This window comes from Gymnogyps californianus, chromosome 20 (genome assembly GCF_018139145.2).
Source record: "Gymnogyps californianus isolate 813 chromosome 20, ASM1813914v2, whole genome shotgun sequence".
Classification (NCBI taxonomy): domain Eukaryota; kingdom Metazoa; phylum Chordata; class Aves; order Accipitriformes; family Cathartidae; genus Gymnogyps; species Gymnogyps californianus.
The window spans coordinates 4,520,103-4,540,237 of record NC_059490.1 but is presented as its reverse complement, the minus strand read 5'-3'; the positions used below and the strand labels follow the sequence as shown (position 1 = coordinate 4,540,237).

Sequence of the window (20,135 nt, the reverse complement as noted above, 5' to 3'; positions counted from 1 at the left end):
AAGGCCCAACCACACTAGGGGCAATACATCTCTGCCTTGCTGTCTGGCCCCATACTTCCAAAGAGTTTAGCCTACATCCTAAAAATGAGTGTATCATTTGGAAGCTAAATGACTAAGAGCAAACCATAGCAGGAAACATCTTCAAACACAGGACAACTAGAGGAATCCTAGGCCAAATAGCTGATAAGGAGGATTCCTTGCACAGTCAAAAAAACCCCCTATAAAACCCCAGCCAATATCCTCTAACCCCCATTGTCAGGTTATCAGAAGAATAATAGCATCAGTTAGATTTTGCCTGGATGAAACCTTAAAGGTGCACGGAAGTACGCAATGGAGTAAGCCACACTTTAAAATACTTCAATATCTTGTCTCCTCAGAGGGCCATGATGTGCAGGGGGCAGGACTATTCCGACCCTCTACAGACACAGAACAGGGCAGATGTTGAAAAGGGCACAGACACCAAGGGAGAAACTGAAGCACAAAGTGGAGAGAGACCAAGGAAACAAATCACCACTTTAAAAAGACAATCCAGAAACAAGACTGGCCCGTAGCAGGACCAATAATAAGGAATGCAGAAGATTTAGATGCAATTCCTGCTGACAAAATACTTTCCCACGTGTCCTTGGACATATCATTTAGTTCCTCTGCATGGCAGTTCCAATACGAGGGTCAATGCGATAAGAAGTGCATTCATGTGCCAGGACATGCCCAAGTAACAGAGAGGAGTAAACAATAGTATCCCCAACCATGGAAGAGAATATGAAAGAGAACAATTATAGAAACAAGAACTGAAGGATCCTTCTCTCCCAGAAGGGGTAGGACTGACTTCTCTATTCGGACATTGATTTTTTCCTGATACAATAAGAACTAAGAATTTCAAGAAAAGACCCGAAGTCATTATGCACTCCAAATACCCTCTGGTCTCTGCAGTGAGCGCTGGGAATAGGTGTTGGGCATCTTCAGCTTCAGGGTCCCACCCAAGGGATGCAGCGCTGCAGGTTTGAGACTCAGCCTTCCTAGGCTGCTGTCTCTGCCCCGCTTGGCTACTGCCCGCTCCAGCTGTATCCAGGACAAATGGCCAATTCTACGCTGAACAACCGCGGTTAACGAGGAGTCAGAGGCATGTTCTGTAACATTCATAGGCAGAGCATACAAAGAGAGAGGAACTGCAGCTAGAGCACGAAGTGCATCTGCAACAGAGGTAGGGGCAGAAAGACAGATGCTCGTCCTAATTTAAGGCTTCATAGGAGCTTTTGGGCTATGGGACGCTTATTTTTCTGCTGAGTGTGTGTTCAGCAAGGAGAGCAAAGAGGCAGATCAGTGCAAGCTCTTCATACCCTTGCCATACCCCTGCTTTCACAAAACCAGTGCTTTGGAGTAACTCGTCTGCTCAGTGTATGTGCTGGTTCTAAGATCCCATGATTTTCATTTACCACAAAATCTGTACATGGCCATCAGGTACAAAGACTCCCATGTAAATTCCTGCTTTTTATTGATTAACCATCATTGGAGATATATGGTCAAATTTAAAACTTCAGTTGGGCTTTTGCACATGCACCAGAGCACTTTGAAGCCACTTTTATCATCAGCTTGGAGACATACGGTTCACGCACCGGCAAGCAACAAATAAGCTCTCATTCACTTTCAACCTTTAAAACCATCTCAGTTTTCTCAGGGGAGGCTGTTTAGAGACACCAACACAAGTGTCACAGGAACACTCAGATGTGAGGAGACACCAGGCTGCTGGATGCAAATGGCTGACGAACCTCTCTCCTCATGGGAGTTGCAAACAAGATCACAGCCACCTTCCCTCTGCGAGCTCTGCAGCACTCACCTCATCAAGCCAACCCCCCTTCTGGCTCTTCTCAACATACCACCCCCAAAGATTGATGAGGAGCATTGGCAGGTCAGGGAAAACAGGGGGGTGAGTTTTAGTTGCAAGAAAGAGACCACGACAGGCGCCCTGGGGCAGACACAGGGTCTGTGGAGCCTGGTGTCCCCTCTCAGACAGTATCCCAAGGAAAAATGAGAAAAGTGCAAGCAGGGTGGCCCCTCCCAGTTGCTCATCAGGTGCTGCCTGGGCAATTCCCTGAACCTGAGAGGAGCTGGGCATTTCTAGCTCCCCTTTTCCTTACCCTCCAGACACTTAATGGAAACTGAGGCAAAGAGCAGGCAAAGACTCACAGATCCCCTCCCGTATGCTTCCCCCTGCAAGTGAAGGGCATCCATGGCTGCCATGGCCCCCCACCCAGGAGTGCACCCCGCTTCGCGCTTAGGCTCTGCTTTTCCGTGATGTTCGTGTGCCCACTTACGGTCCTGGTTGGAAAAGTAACCGTGCTGGCGGCCAGATGAACCTGTGGGGGGGAGACAAGGCAATTATCACTGGGAACGTGTCAAACCCTCACCCTGCACAGCATTGGTTCAGCAGAGAAAAAGTTTATTCAGCTTGCGGAGCAAAACTTGGTAAGGAATGAAAGCGCCTTCACTCTCCTCGCTCAGCTCATTTGCACTCTTGCCAGCACTTCCCCCATTCCCACCCACAGCAAGACATGCATGCACAGACGCACACACTTGTGCTCTCAAACTGCTGAAATAAGCCTTTAAAAGAGCCCCGTGCCTCTATTGGAGATGATGCTTCCAAGAAACACAACCACAGAAAAACCTACTGAATGAAACAGGCTGCAGCAATCCATTCTGGTTGAACATAAAAGGGGCTTGGGCTTGGTTTTGTTTTGGTTTGGTTTTTTTTAATAACAGCAGTCCTTGCCTCAATTGCACACTAGGGGGGAAAAAAATGGTCCCAGGTTCAAAGAGGGAGAGCAGTTGCCATCATTTTGGCTGAGCCATGGGAAGAACCACCCAGCACCTACCCAGCGGCTGGTGCACATGCTAAAAAACAAGTTTGTGGCAACAAGAAGAGAAGGAATCAAGTCAGAGGGGGAAGGCCTTTAGCGGTATGGGCACAGCAGCATCTCCTAATGTTTAGAAAACTGGAGTACACTTCAGAGGGGGTGTCTGCCCCCAGCTCTGCCGGGGCCAGCTTGTGAGCTGGGCCAGTTAACCTTGCCTCTAGAGATTTTTCTATCTCCAAGTGTAAAACCAGAGAAGACAACTCCAACTGCCTTTGTAAACCACTCTGAGGCCTGCAAAGACTTAATTAAAGTCTGTGAACCACAAAGCACTTTCATCTGGAAAGCACAATATATGAGCAAATCAGTATCTGTATTTTCTTGCATAGAAGGGTAAAAAAGGAAAAAGAAAAATGCTAAACAAGCTGAGGAAATAATTGTCTTAGTACCAAAAATTTCCCACAGCACTAGAGGATGACGGTCACGCTGAAGTGATGTATATTAGTCATGATCAGCACACATAAAATCATCTTGAAGATACTAACTACAAACAACTGTTACAAGATTTTACAAGAGTGTGTTTGTCGTACCAGTGTCTAGAAACATCACATTAAAAACAAACAAACAAGATCAGATAATTGCTTTGAATATGGTTTTTGTTAGTTCAGGGTCCTAGATGGTTTTGCGCATATGCCTAGAAAGCTGAGCAGCAGGCTTGCTTATTATCCTCCTACTCATCTTCACTGGGAGGAACGGGAGATGTTGGTGCAATGACACCAGTGCAAATCTGGCCGAGGCCTGGAGTCCCTTAAGACCCTCAAACACTCACTAAAACCCACACAGATTCCTTTTGGAGGGCTGATGCTTTAATATGACTCCAGCTCTTCTGTGTCACCTCAAGCTTTAAAGCACACAAGCTGTGATAACGGGCCAAGTCTGGTCCCACAGTCACCAGTGTTAAATTCCTCCTAAACCTATCCTTTGAGGGAAGTAAATAGAGACTTGGCTGCTGGTGTGACTCCCAGCAGCTGTTTCCATAATGTTGGGCAAGCATAGGACATATGGATGAACAGAAAACTGTCCTGAATGGACACCAACCCTATCTCATTCCCTTTTTCCTAAAGAAATTCTGTCTCAGAGGGACCTGCCCCCAAGCCCCTCACAGCATTGCCAACGCGAGGCATCTTTTCAGCTGGTTTAAGCCAAGATTTGGGTTTCAAGTGATGCTCATTCTGCAGGGACGTGGTAAATCAGATCAGGGCCCCAAGGGGATGTTCCCATAAAGCCCCACCATGGCTTTGCTCAGATGAGCAACCACAGCATGCACTGCGCCACTCACACTGCTTCTAGCCCCACCAACTCAAGCAGTGAGAGCTCGGAGGCAATGCCTGCCGCTGGGAAATCCTGCAGGGAGAAGGTGATGGCCATGCTGCAGCCTTTCCTGTGTTACCAGTGCCAGCTGGCTCCAGTCAGCAGGTATTGCAACCTCATCTCTGGCTGCAGAGGAGAGAGCAGGCAAATGGGGATCTAGGACACATCCTAAGCCAGGGCAGCAACCTGGCTGGATCTGAGCGTTACTGTAAGCACAAAGATAGAAAACACGGTACTTATTGAGACTTTCCTGTTGCATGGCCAGAGCCAGTTTTGCTTCTACGTGAGCAGTAGTTGCAACCTCCCAAACAAACTCAGCAGGAGCCAGACAGGGGAGTCCTGGCCTCCCACAGAAACCTCTCTCCAGATACTCCAGCTCCTGACTGTTCCAAATCTGATAGGTTTCTAACTCTGGTACCTCTTGATATAAGTAACAAACCTGCCTTAAGCCACGGCAGTGCTCTGCTTCACAGAAGACAAGTCAAAAACGCTCTGCTCCCTGTCTTTGCTACAGCACACACATGATTGCAAGTGAGGACTGGGATGCAGCCCTAGCACCTTCCCCACCTCCCCAAGATAGCCAGCTAGGGGAACTCCTATCCTTTGCTTTCTGTGAGAAGGCAGAGCAAAGCTCAGTTATCCAGGCCAGCTACTAGCCCAAAGCAAGCATCACAGGCAAGTCTCAAAGAGCCTAGAAATTAGTTATCTTAGAGCACAGCAGCTGCCCCCCATGTCAGGGAAGGGCACATCAGATGCAAGAGGAGTGCAGAGAAGCAAGAGCTGAGCTTCATTTTTTAAAACCCTAAGGCCAAGTCTAGCCAACCTGAGGTCCCAGAGCAATACATAACAGAAAATTAAAGCCAGGTAAAGCACCCAAACAAGATGCTGGAGGCTACCAGGCCACACAGCATTTGTCTTGTGCACTTGCAGCTGAAACTCTCAGGTGGGGAGCTCTCCTGGAGCATCCCCTTTTAACTGAGATTGCCACTGCAGTCAGAACCCCAAAGAGTTGTATCAATGCAGCACACTCTTTCGTGATTGTACTCTCTGAAAGAGGAGGACTGATGTGGAAGAGACAATTAATTTAGTCTTTCAGTCTCTTACCAGGTTTGAGGACTTAACATAAGAGCAACCAAGTGCATCCTGCATAAGATTTCTGGGAATGGGTGGTCATAGAAAATGGGTATGAGATAGAAGTTACAGATAGTGCAACAAGTCACTTTGGTGCCGAAAGCCTTGTATCGCTACAGAGTATACAAACTAACCGCAAGCCATAACAAAATTCTCAGAACCACATAGTTTTGCACTATTAACTGAATAATATAATAAAGACTATGCAATAAATTTTCTTTCATTATTCCACCATTAACAGCAACTAAAACCCACCAAGTTCTGTTTCTACTTTGAGGAGCAGATAAAGATTCCAGTTTAGTCCTTTCCAGTTAAAATTAGATAAAAGTTTTATGCCTTCTGCAAGAACTGCAGAGTCAACAGAAATACCAAGGGCCAAATCCAGAGGAATCCTGTTACTAACTCAAGATCCATCTAGAGTTAGACAGCATCCACAGTGCGGCATAGGAAGTTTCTCCCTTTGCACAACAGCGCCAGGTCAAGATCAATGACATCAAAAAATGTTTACAAGGTCTTTTCTGTAACAGCAACAAGAAAGAGAAAACTAAATCACAAGAATTACAAAAGAAAGGCCAATCAAAGATAGAAATGTATTCCACAGCCCTGCACAGGGAATCCATTTCTGGACAGCTGCCTAAAACTCTGCATCCGCCTTGTGCTGGCTCAACCCCTACTGCTCTTGGCAGGTGAGATAGAAAATCGGTTATAAAATGAGCCCTATATTTTATAAGTTTCATAAACATTTTTTTAAAAAACTAGAATATGAGGTATTCTCAGAGATCCTGTGCCAGAGAGTAATGTAGTCTAACTTGGAAACAGAGTTACCACCTGTTCATGGCAACTACTCTTTTAATCTTCATTTCTGTTTTATGAGCTGACCAACACTATTTTATTAGCTGACAATTAGTTTAGGTTGATTTAATTAAACAAAATTGATTACATTCCCTCTTTCTTCGAGGGCAAACTTTCTGCAGGACTAGGAGTTTGAACAACTTGGACCCTGTATCAATAAAGCTATATTCCAGATCTTTTTGTCAAAAACGGCCACGTGACAATTCAGGTAAATACATGGCAGTGGACACAGAGATGTTCTAGGTATGTGTTAAAAAGAAAAAGGCAGGCTCTGGCTTCCTGGTTAAAACCAGAGGTGATAGTTGACACCAGGTAGCGCTACTACTTAAGCTTAACTGGTTTAAGAGTTGCCACCTCTGTTTTAAGAATGAGTGTGTCTGCACCTCACAGATGGACAATACACCAGATAGGAAAGAGATAGCTGAAAAATAACCCAATCTGAAAAAAACTCATTTATTCTTTTTCAGGAGGATCAATTCCTTAAACCATGTGACTTGATGCTTGAGTCAGTGGAACAGAAAGGGCAGTGCAGGGGTGGGAGGAACAGCAGGCATGGTGAAGGGGGTGAATTTTAACTGCCACTGTGTCCTGGTTAATCGGTTAATGTCCTGGAAAGTGGTTAATTTAACTAAATGCAAATATGAACACGGTCATTGTCTGCCAGTATCAGACAGCACTGTTAGTACTTATCTAAAACTTGAAGTTGATGACAAAAATCTGTTGACATCAACAGGCCAGCAGAAGGTCATCTGCATCTTGAACAGATACCTCTAAAATAGATGTTGCGCACTAGGCAAGGAAGGCTCTTCTGTAAGTGTTTGCTATTCTGTGAGCGCATACACTCATGCATCAGCATTCAGGCTAAAGTACCATGTGTCTGCAAAAAAAATGATCTACAGTGAAAAAGATAGCATAGGGTAGATATCTCAGTTAGCTTTTATATGTCTTTGGATTTGTTTTCATTTGTTGTTGCAACTGTTTTCTCCCCTCCCCCCTTTAATTTTTTTTTTTTTTTTTTTTTTTTTTTTACTTTGTTAGAGCTATACCAAGAAGGAAGTCCTGACTGGGCAAACATCTCAAGTTCAGCATATACTCAACATCACACACAAAGGTAGGTGCTTAAACTGTGAGTTATCAGTCAGACTGAGAAGAGAGCGCGCTCATCCAGACAGGTTGTACAGATATTTATGTTTGGCTCATTTTAAAGATTCAAAGCAATAATTGACCAAGATCAGCAGCATTAATGGCCTTTTGAGTGCCAGCCCTTACCAAGCTAAGCTTGAGTGAAACATTCAAGGATGAACTTTCTCATGCCACAATTTCACAAGTCCCATTTTGCAACAAGGCAGAACTCAGTAGTTAATTATATCCGCAGAGTTTGCAGTAGAGATTGTGGCAATGACTCAGCCCTGGAGGATGGATAAAAATGACTGTAACAGTAGTAGACATTTGGGTGCAGTTAAGTATAGACAATGTTGTAGTCAAATGGCTATTCTTCAAGATATATGTTGCCTTTAACACTGACAGAGCCTTGAAAAGTGAACCACCACCATTAGTTATAACTCCCTGGCAACAAAAGCTCTAATAATTCTGACTAATTGTCATGGAAAGTTACCCTGATTGCAAATTTGACAGTTATAAAAATCCAATTTTGGAATTCCAAACAGGCCAGGAACATAATTAGGCTCTACATTTTAACACCCTCTTGATCAATGGTGGGGTAATGGAGACCCTTCCAAGAGCTTTGTTTTGAAATGAATGGCGCCATATTGATGAAACAACTTGGACACAAACCAGAAATTAAATTGAAAGTTTAAACAATGCAGCTGTATTTTATCATCCTGTATTGTCAAGCTTTAACGAAAATAGCTCCTAAACAGAGCCACATGTTTTGCCTGTTGCCCAAAAATTGAAGGTGAATTTTAAAACCCTTTCCTAAACTGCAGGATGCCAAGATTTTTCAGCTAGAAGTTATTATTAGGACACAACGGTATTTCATAGAAGTCTTGACAACGGTTTTGTATGGTTTCTGTAAAAGCAACTTCATTTTTTAAATCAGAGATGGCTTAGATGAGTGACGCTTCAAAAAAATGGAACCTCTGTTGTCTATTTCTTCTTGTTGTATATACATATGGTACCAGCAAAAATAAAACCTCATTATAATCAGTGGAACAATCAATACAAGGAGAATAGGCAGGATTCTGCCCTCATCCTATGTATCATTAACAAACATTGTCAGCTGCCTTCTAATCTCAGGACCTGGAGACACATCTAATGGGGATATATCATGTGTTTCAGTGTCACTGAGAAAACTGTAGTCAACTCTTACTTTGAGAGTTATCTCTTGCCTTTGAGGATTAAGATATGATGAAAAAACACTTGTTAGTTACAACACTCGGAGAACCAGATCTTTGATAATTCTAGCAAATTGGTCAAGATGCAGGAGACAGAAAATGTACAACAAGACTTAGTCTTTTTAATATCCAAGGATGGATTTGCACAGCTGGAAAATTAGGAAAAGCGCTCTGTTTTTTGGCTTGTAATCTGTTCAAATAGCCTAGAGGATTTTAGGGGGTGCAACTCATACAAATTAAATGGGATTCTACCACTTTTATTTACCAGAGTATAGTATTTAAGATTGCAAGACTCAATTCCACGTTGAGCAAAAATTTGCTGAAACCAAACAGCATGTTAAGTTCTACCAGCCTTTCCCAGAAAAGTTTAAGTGTTCAATCTCAGTTTTGAATACCCGTAATCCCAGAACCAGGACAGAAAAAAAGCTCCAGGATTGTAACCCTCCAGCTGAATAGGTTCAATGGCTCAACGCTTACATACGCTACAAGAATGAGATATTTTAATTGAATCTATCAGGAAGCTTGCAGAGGGGTGCACACAAGTTTCATCTCGGTCCACTGGCTGAAGCAAGGGAGATGAGACATAAAGAGATAAAAAAGCTGAGAACAAAGAGGTCTCTGCGGTGCCTCCCAGCCTCTTTCACGCTGGATAAACATGTCTGTCAGATCCTGAGGTCAGGCTAAAACGTCCGACAATGGCGGTCTGTAAGTCTGAGTATCTTTTGTCTTCCTGTGCAACACAGGCTTTCCAATAGCACAGGAAACTACTTAATTGGATAGCTTCCATGGAGTTTCACCCATCATCCATTTCACTCGCATGCTCCCATATACAAACCACTCCTGCTACAAGAGTGCTGCGAATCGGACACTGTATGCCTACTGGTATGACAGCACTGAAAATACAGCATGACAGGAAGGGCTACGGGCAGGCTGTTATCCTGAGATAACAAGGAGGTAACCCCACCAGCAGTTCATTGTGCCCACGACAGCAGACTAGGCTACATGCAGTGCTGTGCTGGCAGGCAGAACTACACCGGTACCTGGATTTAAGGCAATTTCTCTATGCGGGATGGTGCTAACACACAGGCATAGTAGCCACCCCAAGCTCGCTCAGCAGCGCTAACACAGCGCTGCACCATGTGGTGACAGTGGAAATACACCACAGTCCAAGCTAGGCACGCAAATCAGGCAGGGATGCTCAACCCTCTGGAGCTACCCCTGTTTCTCCCTCTTCCTACTCCACCTCCTCCTCCTCTTCCAAGGGGGAGCCTAGATGACTAGTGTAAATGAGCACTAGATGCACAGGCAGACAGATGAACTTCAGTGAGATGAATACCTTTCTTCATGTTTTGGATCACTGTCTACTAAATGTGGATCTGATACATCCTTTCCTTGCATATATTAGGGATATTAAGTGTATTACGGAGGCTGACAGAGTCACTATAGTAACAGAGGTCACATATGCTTCTTGGGCAGACCATGAGAAATGCTATTTTTACTCAGGTTTTTAACCAATATATTACTGCATTGCAAATTCTCGTGCTCGTTAAATGCTACCTAAATGTCAGGACGAGGAGATGGTTTTTAATGAGATTGCTGCCCCATTCATCTGCCAACGTTCAATATCTCATGAGCATTTTATCTCTCTTAGCAGACTAACAAGACTGTAAAAGAAGCAAGATAAACACCAGCCAACTAACTTAGATGTTACAGCCTAGTATGTGAATATGGACTTCAAAAGGGCACCATACTTTACAGCCTAGGGCTTTGCTAAAGTGGCTAAAAGAAGGGCTCAGAAGAGGAAGCACCTACCTGTACGGGTCTGTGCTGTGGAAAGTTTACTCTGCAATCCTTTCATGGCTAATGAACATCCAACAATGCTTGATAAAAACAGTGTCTGCTACTGATCAAGTACTGGTTGCTTTGTATCACACTTGAATCTAACAGGAAGAAATGTCCAAGAAGATGTATTGTCTAAGTTCAATGTTTTATCAAAACCAGATGAGCGCACATAGCCCGAGGTCCTGGTCAAAAGCCAAAACATACAAGCAGGAAACTGCAAGCGGGTAAAATGTGACACTTGAATAAAAAAGGGGTAGTTACACTGTACCATCATGGTAAAAATGCCTTTGTTTTTGGCACAAAGGTATCTGGAACACCTCTGCCTCCTGAAACAGAACACTGTGGTTGCTACAAAGCCTCTTCATGTCAGGCTTTGCTGAATGGAAATCCTAGCTCAGACCACCTCTGGATGATGTACTCCAGTGCCTTTTCTTTTACACATTCATTTACACAGATGCGTATACATGTGCACATACCCTTGTGTCTGTGCCGAGAGGAAAACTGCTTCCATCACAGCTATTTTTACTCTCTTTGGACTGCTACTGAGAAGCTTTCTGAACAATTTCCTTCATGCTATGGCCTTGGGCTTCAGTGAAGACCTTTGTCCAGTGTTCTCCTCAAAGACATGCCCTTATGGCGGAGAATAAGCAAGACAGAACTGCCAGTGGTTTAGCCCTGACTTTCCGATGACCACCCATACCCCCCTACCTACCCCTTGCTCCACCCTCTCGGCTGCCCTGTTTCAGTCTAAGCCTCTCTGGTTTTCACTGAAGCCAACTTTGGAGTCATTGAGACGTGGAGAGATGGAGCTGTGTTTAAGCTGGAATGGACGTGTCTTTTCTGATGCAAAGCCCTAGCTTCTTCTACAGTTTCATTAGCTCCCAGCTGCTAGGGAAACAAGAGTTCAGCAGTGCTTACTGAACCCACGTTTAACTCCCACGACAGCCAACTCAAAGCACCAGTTGGCTTGTGGACTTCAGATACCTGCCACGCATACTTAAGCAAAGAGAGTCTAAACCATCTGTGACAAGAACATAAGGCACTAAACCATCATCAAGCTATGCTAGCACATTTTTTATGTGCTAAATCGTTGTTTTAAATTCAGTTCTAGCAAGAAAACATATATTGAGTGAGTTTGTCACATTCCTGGTAAGGTACAATCCACCACTGCCCATTGAAAAATGCTGCAGGGCAACAGGAAATGTCTCAAATGCCCACAAATCCCTCACTCCTCAACCCCCAACACCATCCCAATAGTATGTCTAGCCCTGTAAAACCCAGCTACATTTTGCACCATGAAACTTAGTAGCAGAGGAGGCATGCTAGCCACTAGTCATTTTAAGTTGTCTGTCCAGTCAAGGTTAAAGAGTCTCATGGAGAAGGCACTGCCCCATCTACTGCCATATATGCAATGGCCACAGTTCCCTCGATAACATCCCCGTCCTCCCCCATGCTGAAAAGTAACATAGCTGTTGGAAAGAACTGGAAAATAGTTTTTAAGGTTCATTAAAATATTTCAAAAAGTCACTTTGATTTAAAAATCCACTTTAATAAAACCATATTTATAGTTTCTTTCCACAGTCTTCATCCATTTATACAGCTGCAGTTCCTCTAAAAGACAGTTCAAAGAAATGCAGCTCCAGGCACCCAGTCAGAGCCTAAAAATCCACTGCTGAGTTGCCCAAGATTTTACTAATAAAATTTGTCTTCAGCGATCTAAATTGAAAAGTCAAAACAGAAACCTGCTCACAATCTACTGCAGTGCGTTTTTCAATCTGCAGCTCAACTCCATGAAAAAAGGGGTTCCACATGACATCTGATTGCTGGAGGGAGATAAGGAAAGAAACATGGTGAGTAGGTGTTGAAACTTCTTAGAAATCTGACCGTACCCTGGGGTATTTTCATCTGCTCAGAGAAACAGGCACTCTATTTCTGATTTGGAGATCAGAGTAGCCACTTGATGACTTCTAGGAGAACAGGTCAACTTGCAGCCATTTCCTTTCATGGCCTCTTACAAAAGGCCATTCTCAGAGTTAAAGCTTCCACATAAGCCCTCTTTTTCCAATGAAAAGAGATTTCACTTCCCCCTCACTGAGGTACAAGATACCCCAAGGAGCGGCAGCCAACTGCAAGAGCATAACACACCAAGAGCTGCTCTCATGATGCTGCTCCCAAGAGTGGCAGTGAGATTCAAGATAGCTGCACGTGAAAAAGCACAAATAAATTTCCTACTAGTGCTTGGGTTACAGCCTTCCTGCTCACCTAGTAAGCTACAGGTCAGAATTCAAGACTAGAAATAGTGGATAAATTTGGAATTGCTGAACTCATCTAATAACCAAAAGCAACAGGAGTTTTATGCTCTGCAATTATATTACGCAACATTAAAATTAGGATAGCATCAAAAGGTGCACAGAAAACTTAAAAGATATTTGTTTTCCTACATTGCTACCCTTGAGCTATAGCAGACTTGAAGGCTTTACAAGCTGGTTTCGGCATGAAAAAGAAATACATTGCACAGAACCTGGGGAAGCAATCAGGCAGTGCACAACCTCCTGTTAAGAAAGCTCTCCAAAACCCAGCACTGCATTCAAACAAGCAAGTCCTCTCCAGTCCCAATCAGAGCAGGGCAATCAAAGTCTAGAACAGCAACACCAGCTCTGATCACATCACAAATCCCTCGTTCCACATTGCAGCCCACTCTTCCAGTTTTTTGGGACAGCAGCTCCCATGTGCCAGTGAAGGTGGCACACAGTGCCGGGGCAAGCACATTTGGCAGGAGGTTTACCCAATGAAGCATGGTAAAAATAAGCAGACCTCAAGGCAGATACTCAGCTGATCTCAGAAAACACCAGTTGGGTAGCCCTGCTAAAGAGAGAAGAAATGAGGCTGGGAGAGAAAAGTTTTCAGCTGTTATTAACTGTTCCTTACATAAGGCACATTTCGCCAAATCTATCAATGTAGCACTTCTTCAAGGCCTCCATTATTCCCATGCAAAAAAGGGAATGTTTAGGGCTGCAGAAGCTGCCATCTGGCAGGTCCTGCTGTATCTGTGAGTTTGTTCAACACTTATACAGGACCCTAGTCTGAGTGGTCTCTCGGTGCTACTGAAGCATTGCTGTTAAATAACAGAGCACTATTTAACTTGCAAAGTCAATTAGTACACAAGCAAAGTTGGGTTTATGTTTGCTTTTTTTTTTTTAATTTTAAAACCACAAAAGCTTATTGAAGGGCCAACAGACAAGAAATAGGACAAGAGTCAAGCATGTTATCAGTGAATGGGGACAACCAAATCATTTTGAGCTTGCAATGTAACATGTTGACTGAGAAATGCTAGAACTGGACTGATCAGCAAATGCCTGTAAGACTAGCAAGGCTAATGAGAACAGCAGGACAGGGGATATCTTTAATGGCCAGACTCTACATCCTAAAATTCTTTAATTTCAGTTACTATGAAATTCCAGTGCTTCTCTGATAACATCTAGAAGGCAAACGTTACCACAGCACAATCTCCAAGGAAGCAAATTTCAAAATTGAAATGACCTTTGAAATATTTGCCTACATCACTTTTGCCAAGAAACTTGGGGCAGTTTCATCTTTCATCATTGCTGATTCTCAACTTTTGGCAAATAGCACACATTAGGTTGTTATTATTAGTAGCACTATTTTAAATTAGTGCCCGAGAATTCATTTGTCCTTTGGTATTGAAGGAATTTGAAGGGGGGGGGGGGGGGGGGGGGGGATATTAAAAAACCAAACAAAAAATACCCCCCACTCAGAGATTAGACTTAGCTAGCTAGCGTGCCTGGATTCAATCTATGGCTCCTCAGAAATCACAAGCCAGTGGAAGATTAACTCAAAATCATGGGATGGGAATGCATATGGAATTCTCATTCTGCTTACAGGAGGGTAAATTACATTTTTTTTAATCTCTGAAGCTTGGTTGATGTTTCAGTTAGTCAGTGGCTGAAATATCTGCCCAGCCACCTCCTGTTTACATTTGGATGGGACAGATTGCTCCATTTACATCAGCCTTTACGTAAGACAATGTGTCCTCAACTCTCGCTCAGTCACAGTGTAGGTAGGAGAATCCTTTACCTCAATACTAATGCTATCCATACTTCTCAAAAGTGAAGGCACCCTTCCCTGCTACATTCCCTGAACAAAAAATATTACTGGCAGGGTTACAGTTCCCTGGGGACACAGACAATTGCTTTCTTATTTCACACCCCTTGGATACAGGCATCTAACACCAGACGTCCATGGAATATTTCATTCTATAGAGGGCTACCAATTTCCCTCATCATTTTTCAATTAACAAGCAATTATGTTTAGCATTGGCCAGGACATGGGGTGTTCTGAGCACACTGTGAAAAATTTCAGAAGGAAAGTTGTACCACAAAGTCACACATCATACAAGAACATTGACATGAACTTTAAAACCAATCATTATTCAGAAAATTTTTTGTGACGACCTTCCCCTACATAAACCAAGACGACCTCAGATTTGGACAAACCACAAAATGCTGCCCAAGCTATGACCGCTTTGCTAGCAAAATATAACGTACCCCTCCCCCAGATAACTTGGCCTTGCCTATACTAGTCCAGCTGTTTTATTTTGTGAATTGGAGTGTAAATGCATAGGCAAAAGAACCACATGATTTTAGATTCACCGATGCACAAGGGGATTTTCCTCTAATAATCCCATTCATCATTACAGAAGCTAGATGTGTGAACGATGATCCCCTAATATCCTCTGGGGAGAGCTAAGAGTCTCAAATTCAACAGGCCATTCAGGCAGTTGCATCTGTGGATCTTAGAAATGTGATTAAATACCTTAACTAGAGGAAACTGCTTTTTCTTTCTTCCCTTTTAATGAACAGCTCAGAGTTCAGAATATAGGAAAGAGACAAAGTGCCTGAAAAGTCAACAATGCATCGAAAGAATCTGGAAACTTCATCTTGAGTTTCTTCAAGTTACTTGCAAGCTATATGGCTAACAACAAATTTTACATCCTCTCTCTCGTATCTTAACCTGAAAGGCCAAGAGGAAAAGGTCACGCTTACCTTGCAGAACTGAGGATCTCCTGGCCTGGACAAAACCACACAAAAGGCCAGCAAATATTTTGACACGTCCAAGATGGAACCATGCCAATTTACACCAAGGCAGGATCTACCCCCTTTTACCATCAGCTCTACAGACAAGTCCCCCTTTGTGAGCATATAAATATAAAGTTTTATATTAACTGAGTTAATGATGTCATGGCTAGTAACTCTTCCCTCCTGACCTTCAGTTATTTCCCCATGTTTTTCACAGGTCATAAATTGCAAGTTCTGCTAACCAGCAGTAGTAACTGTATGCATTTTTTCCCTTTTCTTTCCCCTTCTCACTTTATTTTCTTCCCATAACGAGTTTTAGTTATATGAAAAAATTATATTGATTGTGACTATATGCAAAATGTCCATCAATCAAATCCCTGCAAAGTTTAAAAACCGTAAGCTGACAGTAGCCTACAGCACTGTTCACCTTGGGACACTCCTGCATCTTGCAGTTTCTGTATCATGGCTTTGCCCACAGCCTTTTGAGACATTCAAGACGAACAAATTACAGTGCAATGTTCATAGCAAGAAGCACTCTGACGAGGGCTCTGATAAAAAGAATGTGAAAGACCAAGCAGAAAATCTGCTTTCAAATTTTTTTAGCTAGTGTTGAAGGACAAATCTCAGTAAGCACCACGAAGTCTAGAAGAGAGGCAACCAACAGCTCAACTTCTCAAAAAAGTCACCAGTTATGCCACTCTGACTTAGTTCTCAGCAAAACATCCACATCAAAGGAGCAAGTTGCTTGAATTTCTCTCTCTCACGGCTTACATTAATTAAGTACTACTTAATGCAATACGATGTTTTCACCATTGTATTCTAAAGAAAGTCAAGCAACGCTGAAATACTGTTCTCATGGCAAAGTTACTTGGCTATATTACATACCCTACATATGTCATCATACAGATTTAACATATGGGTCATTCTAACCGCATAAATCGGGACTAACTTCATCGAAGCCAGCAGAATTATGCTGCCACATAGTCAGTGTGAGATGAGAAACGGGGCTGCTGCCTTCATACCTCAGCTATCTGACTGGAACATTGGACTACGTAATGGAGGAGGCTCTTTTTAAGAGGGGAAGAGGTGAGAAGGAAAAGCAATGTAATAGCATGCAGAAGAGTTTGCAATTCTTGACTTTGAACTCATTGCCTACTTGCTTAAGCCACAGAAGCTACTTCAGAAACATTGTGACATGCGGGAGTTGGAGAGTGTTTCTCTCTTACACTTTGTTCTTATGAAGGTGAAAAGGAGTCAGACAAACGGTGTGGCCTCTGCCAGCCCCACCAGAAACTGCTGTCGATGTCGTATTCCTTTCCTATGCTTTACTCCTTTTGCTAGCTAAAGAGTCTACAGCACGTAGCGTAATTCCTGTTACAGGAAGGAGAAGTTAATGCTGAATCTGGAGAAGCCAGGGAAGTATCAAGAGATTTCCAACAGCTGACGGCTGCTCTGGAGGAAAATCCAGCTGCTCCTTTCCATGCAGTGACCTGCTAAAAGTTGGAACAGCAAATTTCCAAACCAGTCTGTAGCCATGCCTGGAACAATGAAGAGTAAATAAATTAAATTCTTATCTCGGAAAAGCTTATGAGCGTCTCACTCTGTATGCAAGCCTTTCAGGAAATGGGGGAGGGGGAGAAAACCTTCCAAAAATTTTGCATTAAAATAATTTATACTTTTTGCAGTCAGAGGAAGAGAAAGGGAAAAAATGAATATGAGAACAGCAACCTTTTGTCAGACAGAACAAGCAATGCTGTCTACAGGAGAGCAGGAAGAGTTCTTCAGATTCTGGCACCCACCCTTCATTAAAGGTAGCAGGAATTCAACCACATACAGGTACACTATGACTGGTACAGGCTTTCTGTTTGAGCACAACCAGCAATTCCCCTACATAAAAAAAATCCACTGAAGAGTAACTAGTTCTGCTAGTAACAGTGCATACCCTGCATATATGGTCTCAAAACGATACATGCACAAAGTAATGTCAGTTCCAACCCCAAAAGCTTATACTCCCACCAGCCAAGTGCACAGACTGGCAGGGAGACAGGCAGGACAGGGAGGTGACTTCAGCAGTGCACTTGCTCCGTAGCAGAGCTGGACTTTCTTAAACTGCAGTCATTTGCCCTGTCCTTTGACGGGATGCAACTTTCAAACAAGTCTTAACACCTGGAACATCTTTCAATCAAATGCTTTCCCATTTTATGTGGACGCTGACCAGTAGCAGTGGCTCCAACACTTGCTGCAAGTGTTACAGAAAGGAAACATTAAAGAAGGCTTGCAGCAACATTAGGCAGCTACGCTCGTTAGGCAAAGATCTCAAAGCAACAAACACCTGAATGAAAACTTTAAGGGCTACTGAAAATTGCTTATGACTATTGGAAAGCTATCTTCTTGCAGAGCAGAGCAAAACCAAAGTTAAGCCTGCTGCTTTTACCTGCGGATAAACCATACTACGTGAAGACAGAGTGCAGGATGTATAGACAAAGAGCAGTTATGACATGAAACAAATGTCTCCTGAATTCAGTCATTTCCCACAGGGAGTAAGAGTTAATCACATAACCTAAAGACCAGGCAACTGCATTGAAAAGTAATGATGCAAACCATTCTTGAAAAATAAAAACTAGATCTTTGCCTGTCTTTAGATTTTGACATTAAGACCATTATTTCAGTTTGACCTCTATGTCACCTAAGATAGAAAAAAAATAATCCTCACTATCATAAAACAATACTGCTATAGACAATTATATTACATTTATCTTACAGTTTGGTGAAAATATTTCTCCCAAGAACTCTGTTAAATATCTAGTGCTTTCTTAACTAACCAGAGGTTCTCAGCAAAAAGAAAGACCAAAACTTGCAATCCAAAATTCTTAATTCTGGACTATGTTTTCAGATGAAAACTACTAAGACTTGGGGGGGGGGGGGCAATTCAGTAACTTTTAAATTTAGACTAAATGTCAGCTCTCTCCCCTAAAAACGTCAAAAGCAAATGTTCAAACATCCTCCCTAACGTTAATTTTATTAATACTGTCAGCAATTCTCAGTATCTCAATCTAAGACAGTGAGTCAGGCAGCAAATCAATCCAATTGCTAAATCTCCAGAGGGAAAGAAACAACAGAGGAAGCAGGCCAAAGAGATTGCTGATAATGGATATTTAGTCTTATGTGGGACAAATACCTTGCTACTTCCTCACACTCCTTTTGCTTTGTTACACTGGAGGCACTCAGTTAGTTGTGGTTTAAATGCCTAAATATAGCCATTTAGATTACACTGCCTAAAATTTTTATATGGGAAGAATTCCTGCCTTCTACTCCCTAAGCGGATTCACAGCTGACTCACAGGATGTCTCACCAAGTTTGGGGCCTGTGACTTTCCTGGGTGGAACAAGTGATACTGTATGGTGAGTAAACCTGAGAGCTAGGTCAGGTAACACCGTGCTTCTTGAGTTTTTTTTTTCTCCTGCAGCCCATTGAACACAAGCACACCTCTATGACCACACCTGCAGGTCCCCATTATAGTGAAGAGCCATTCCACACACACCAAAATTCAACAATTTCTTGACAGAGCGACACTGAGGAAGATTACAGCTGAGACCACAGGAGTCAGTTGTTGAACAAGCCACTGAAACAATTTGGCTATGAAAACTGGGTTTACCCCTTTGCTCTTGTTGGTAGAAAAGAAATAAGACAATGGGGTTTGTGTCCTGGACAAAGAGAACATGCCCCGCACCCTGGGGCCTTTAGAGTCGTTCCTGACAGTTTTGATTTTACCAGCTTGGCAGGACACGATGGCATATACTGACATCCTATTCCCCCCAGACAGACCTATTTCCTCTGAAGCACTGCTATCTGCAAGACATATCAGTCCCTGCCTACATTGCAAGTGTAGGATTTACCTGCCCTAATTTAGGCACCTGAAAGTTAGACATTTAAGTCCAAGCTACTCACCCTGGCCTCTCTTCACGCTCAAAGGCAAAGAGCGGGTGACTCACGTCACTCTGTGACAGACCTCCAAGCTAGTTCACACGGTCCGGAGGAACCTATTTTTCCGCGTTGACTGTGCGGGGAGCGTAGCGCAACTCCAGCTTTCAGGTTTCCACCCATGGAGCTCACAGCCATACATGATACACGTTAACCTTTGCTTTTTATGTTCTTTGCTACCAACTTTTTATTCATGCCTCCAGCATATAAAAGATTTTCAGCTCTTAAAACGAACAGGCAGCTAGGGTTTCCAATGCAGCATTAATGAAAAATGCAATGCGGAAGAGTTTGAGACCTGCTGGGCACCGAACGGCTAATAAACATAGTTGCATTTTCTTGCCAGCATTATTTTTCCTGCTTGGTTATGTTTAGTTAAGGGACTAACGAGAAGCTTCTCCACATGCAGGCATGTGGAGGTTTTATTTCCTTTTCATGTGGGAATGGGGCTCTTGTTTGATTTGCACTGACCCTTCTTCCCACACAATGCCAGATCTCTATCACCTTGGCTGTGGGCCACACATTGCGGTTTGAAATGTGGTCCCTCAGGTAATTATCTGAGGAACATTTACATGGAAATCGATGGTACAAACTTACAGCTGTCAGCCTGGGCTCTGAGTTTGGCTGAGCCAGAAAGGGATTCAAAGAGAAAAGTCAGCTTC

General features: G+C 43.1%; 1 protein-coding gene across 6 annotated transcripts in view; it reads right to left on the bottom strand.

Annotated features, from left to right (window-relative positions):
* The window catches only part of COL26A1 (collagen type XXVI alpha 1 chain), a 183,850-nt gene that overhangs the window by 58,247 nt on the left and 105,468 nt on the right, over window positions 1-20,135 (bottom strand). For 5 of the 6 annotated variants that reach the window (XM_050908840.1, XM_050908842.1, XM_050908844.1 and 2 more), the window contains exon 4: window positions 2,313-2,354. The exons of the other annotated variant lie outside the window; for it this stretch is intronic. In XM_050908840.1, the coding sequence (XP_050764797.1) occupies window positions 2,313-2,354 (42 nt within the window). The remainder of the gene's footprint in view (window positions 1-2,312; window positions 2,355-20,135) is intronic. 6 annotated transcript variants of the gene reach the window in all.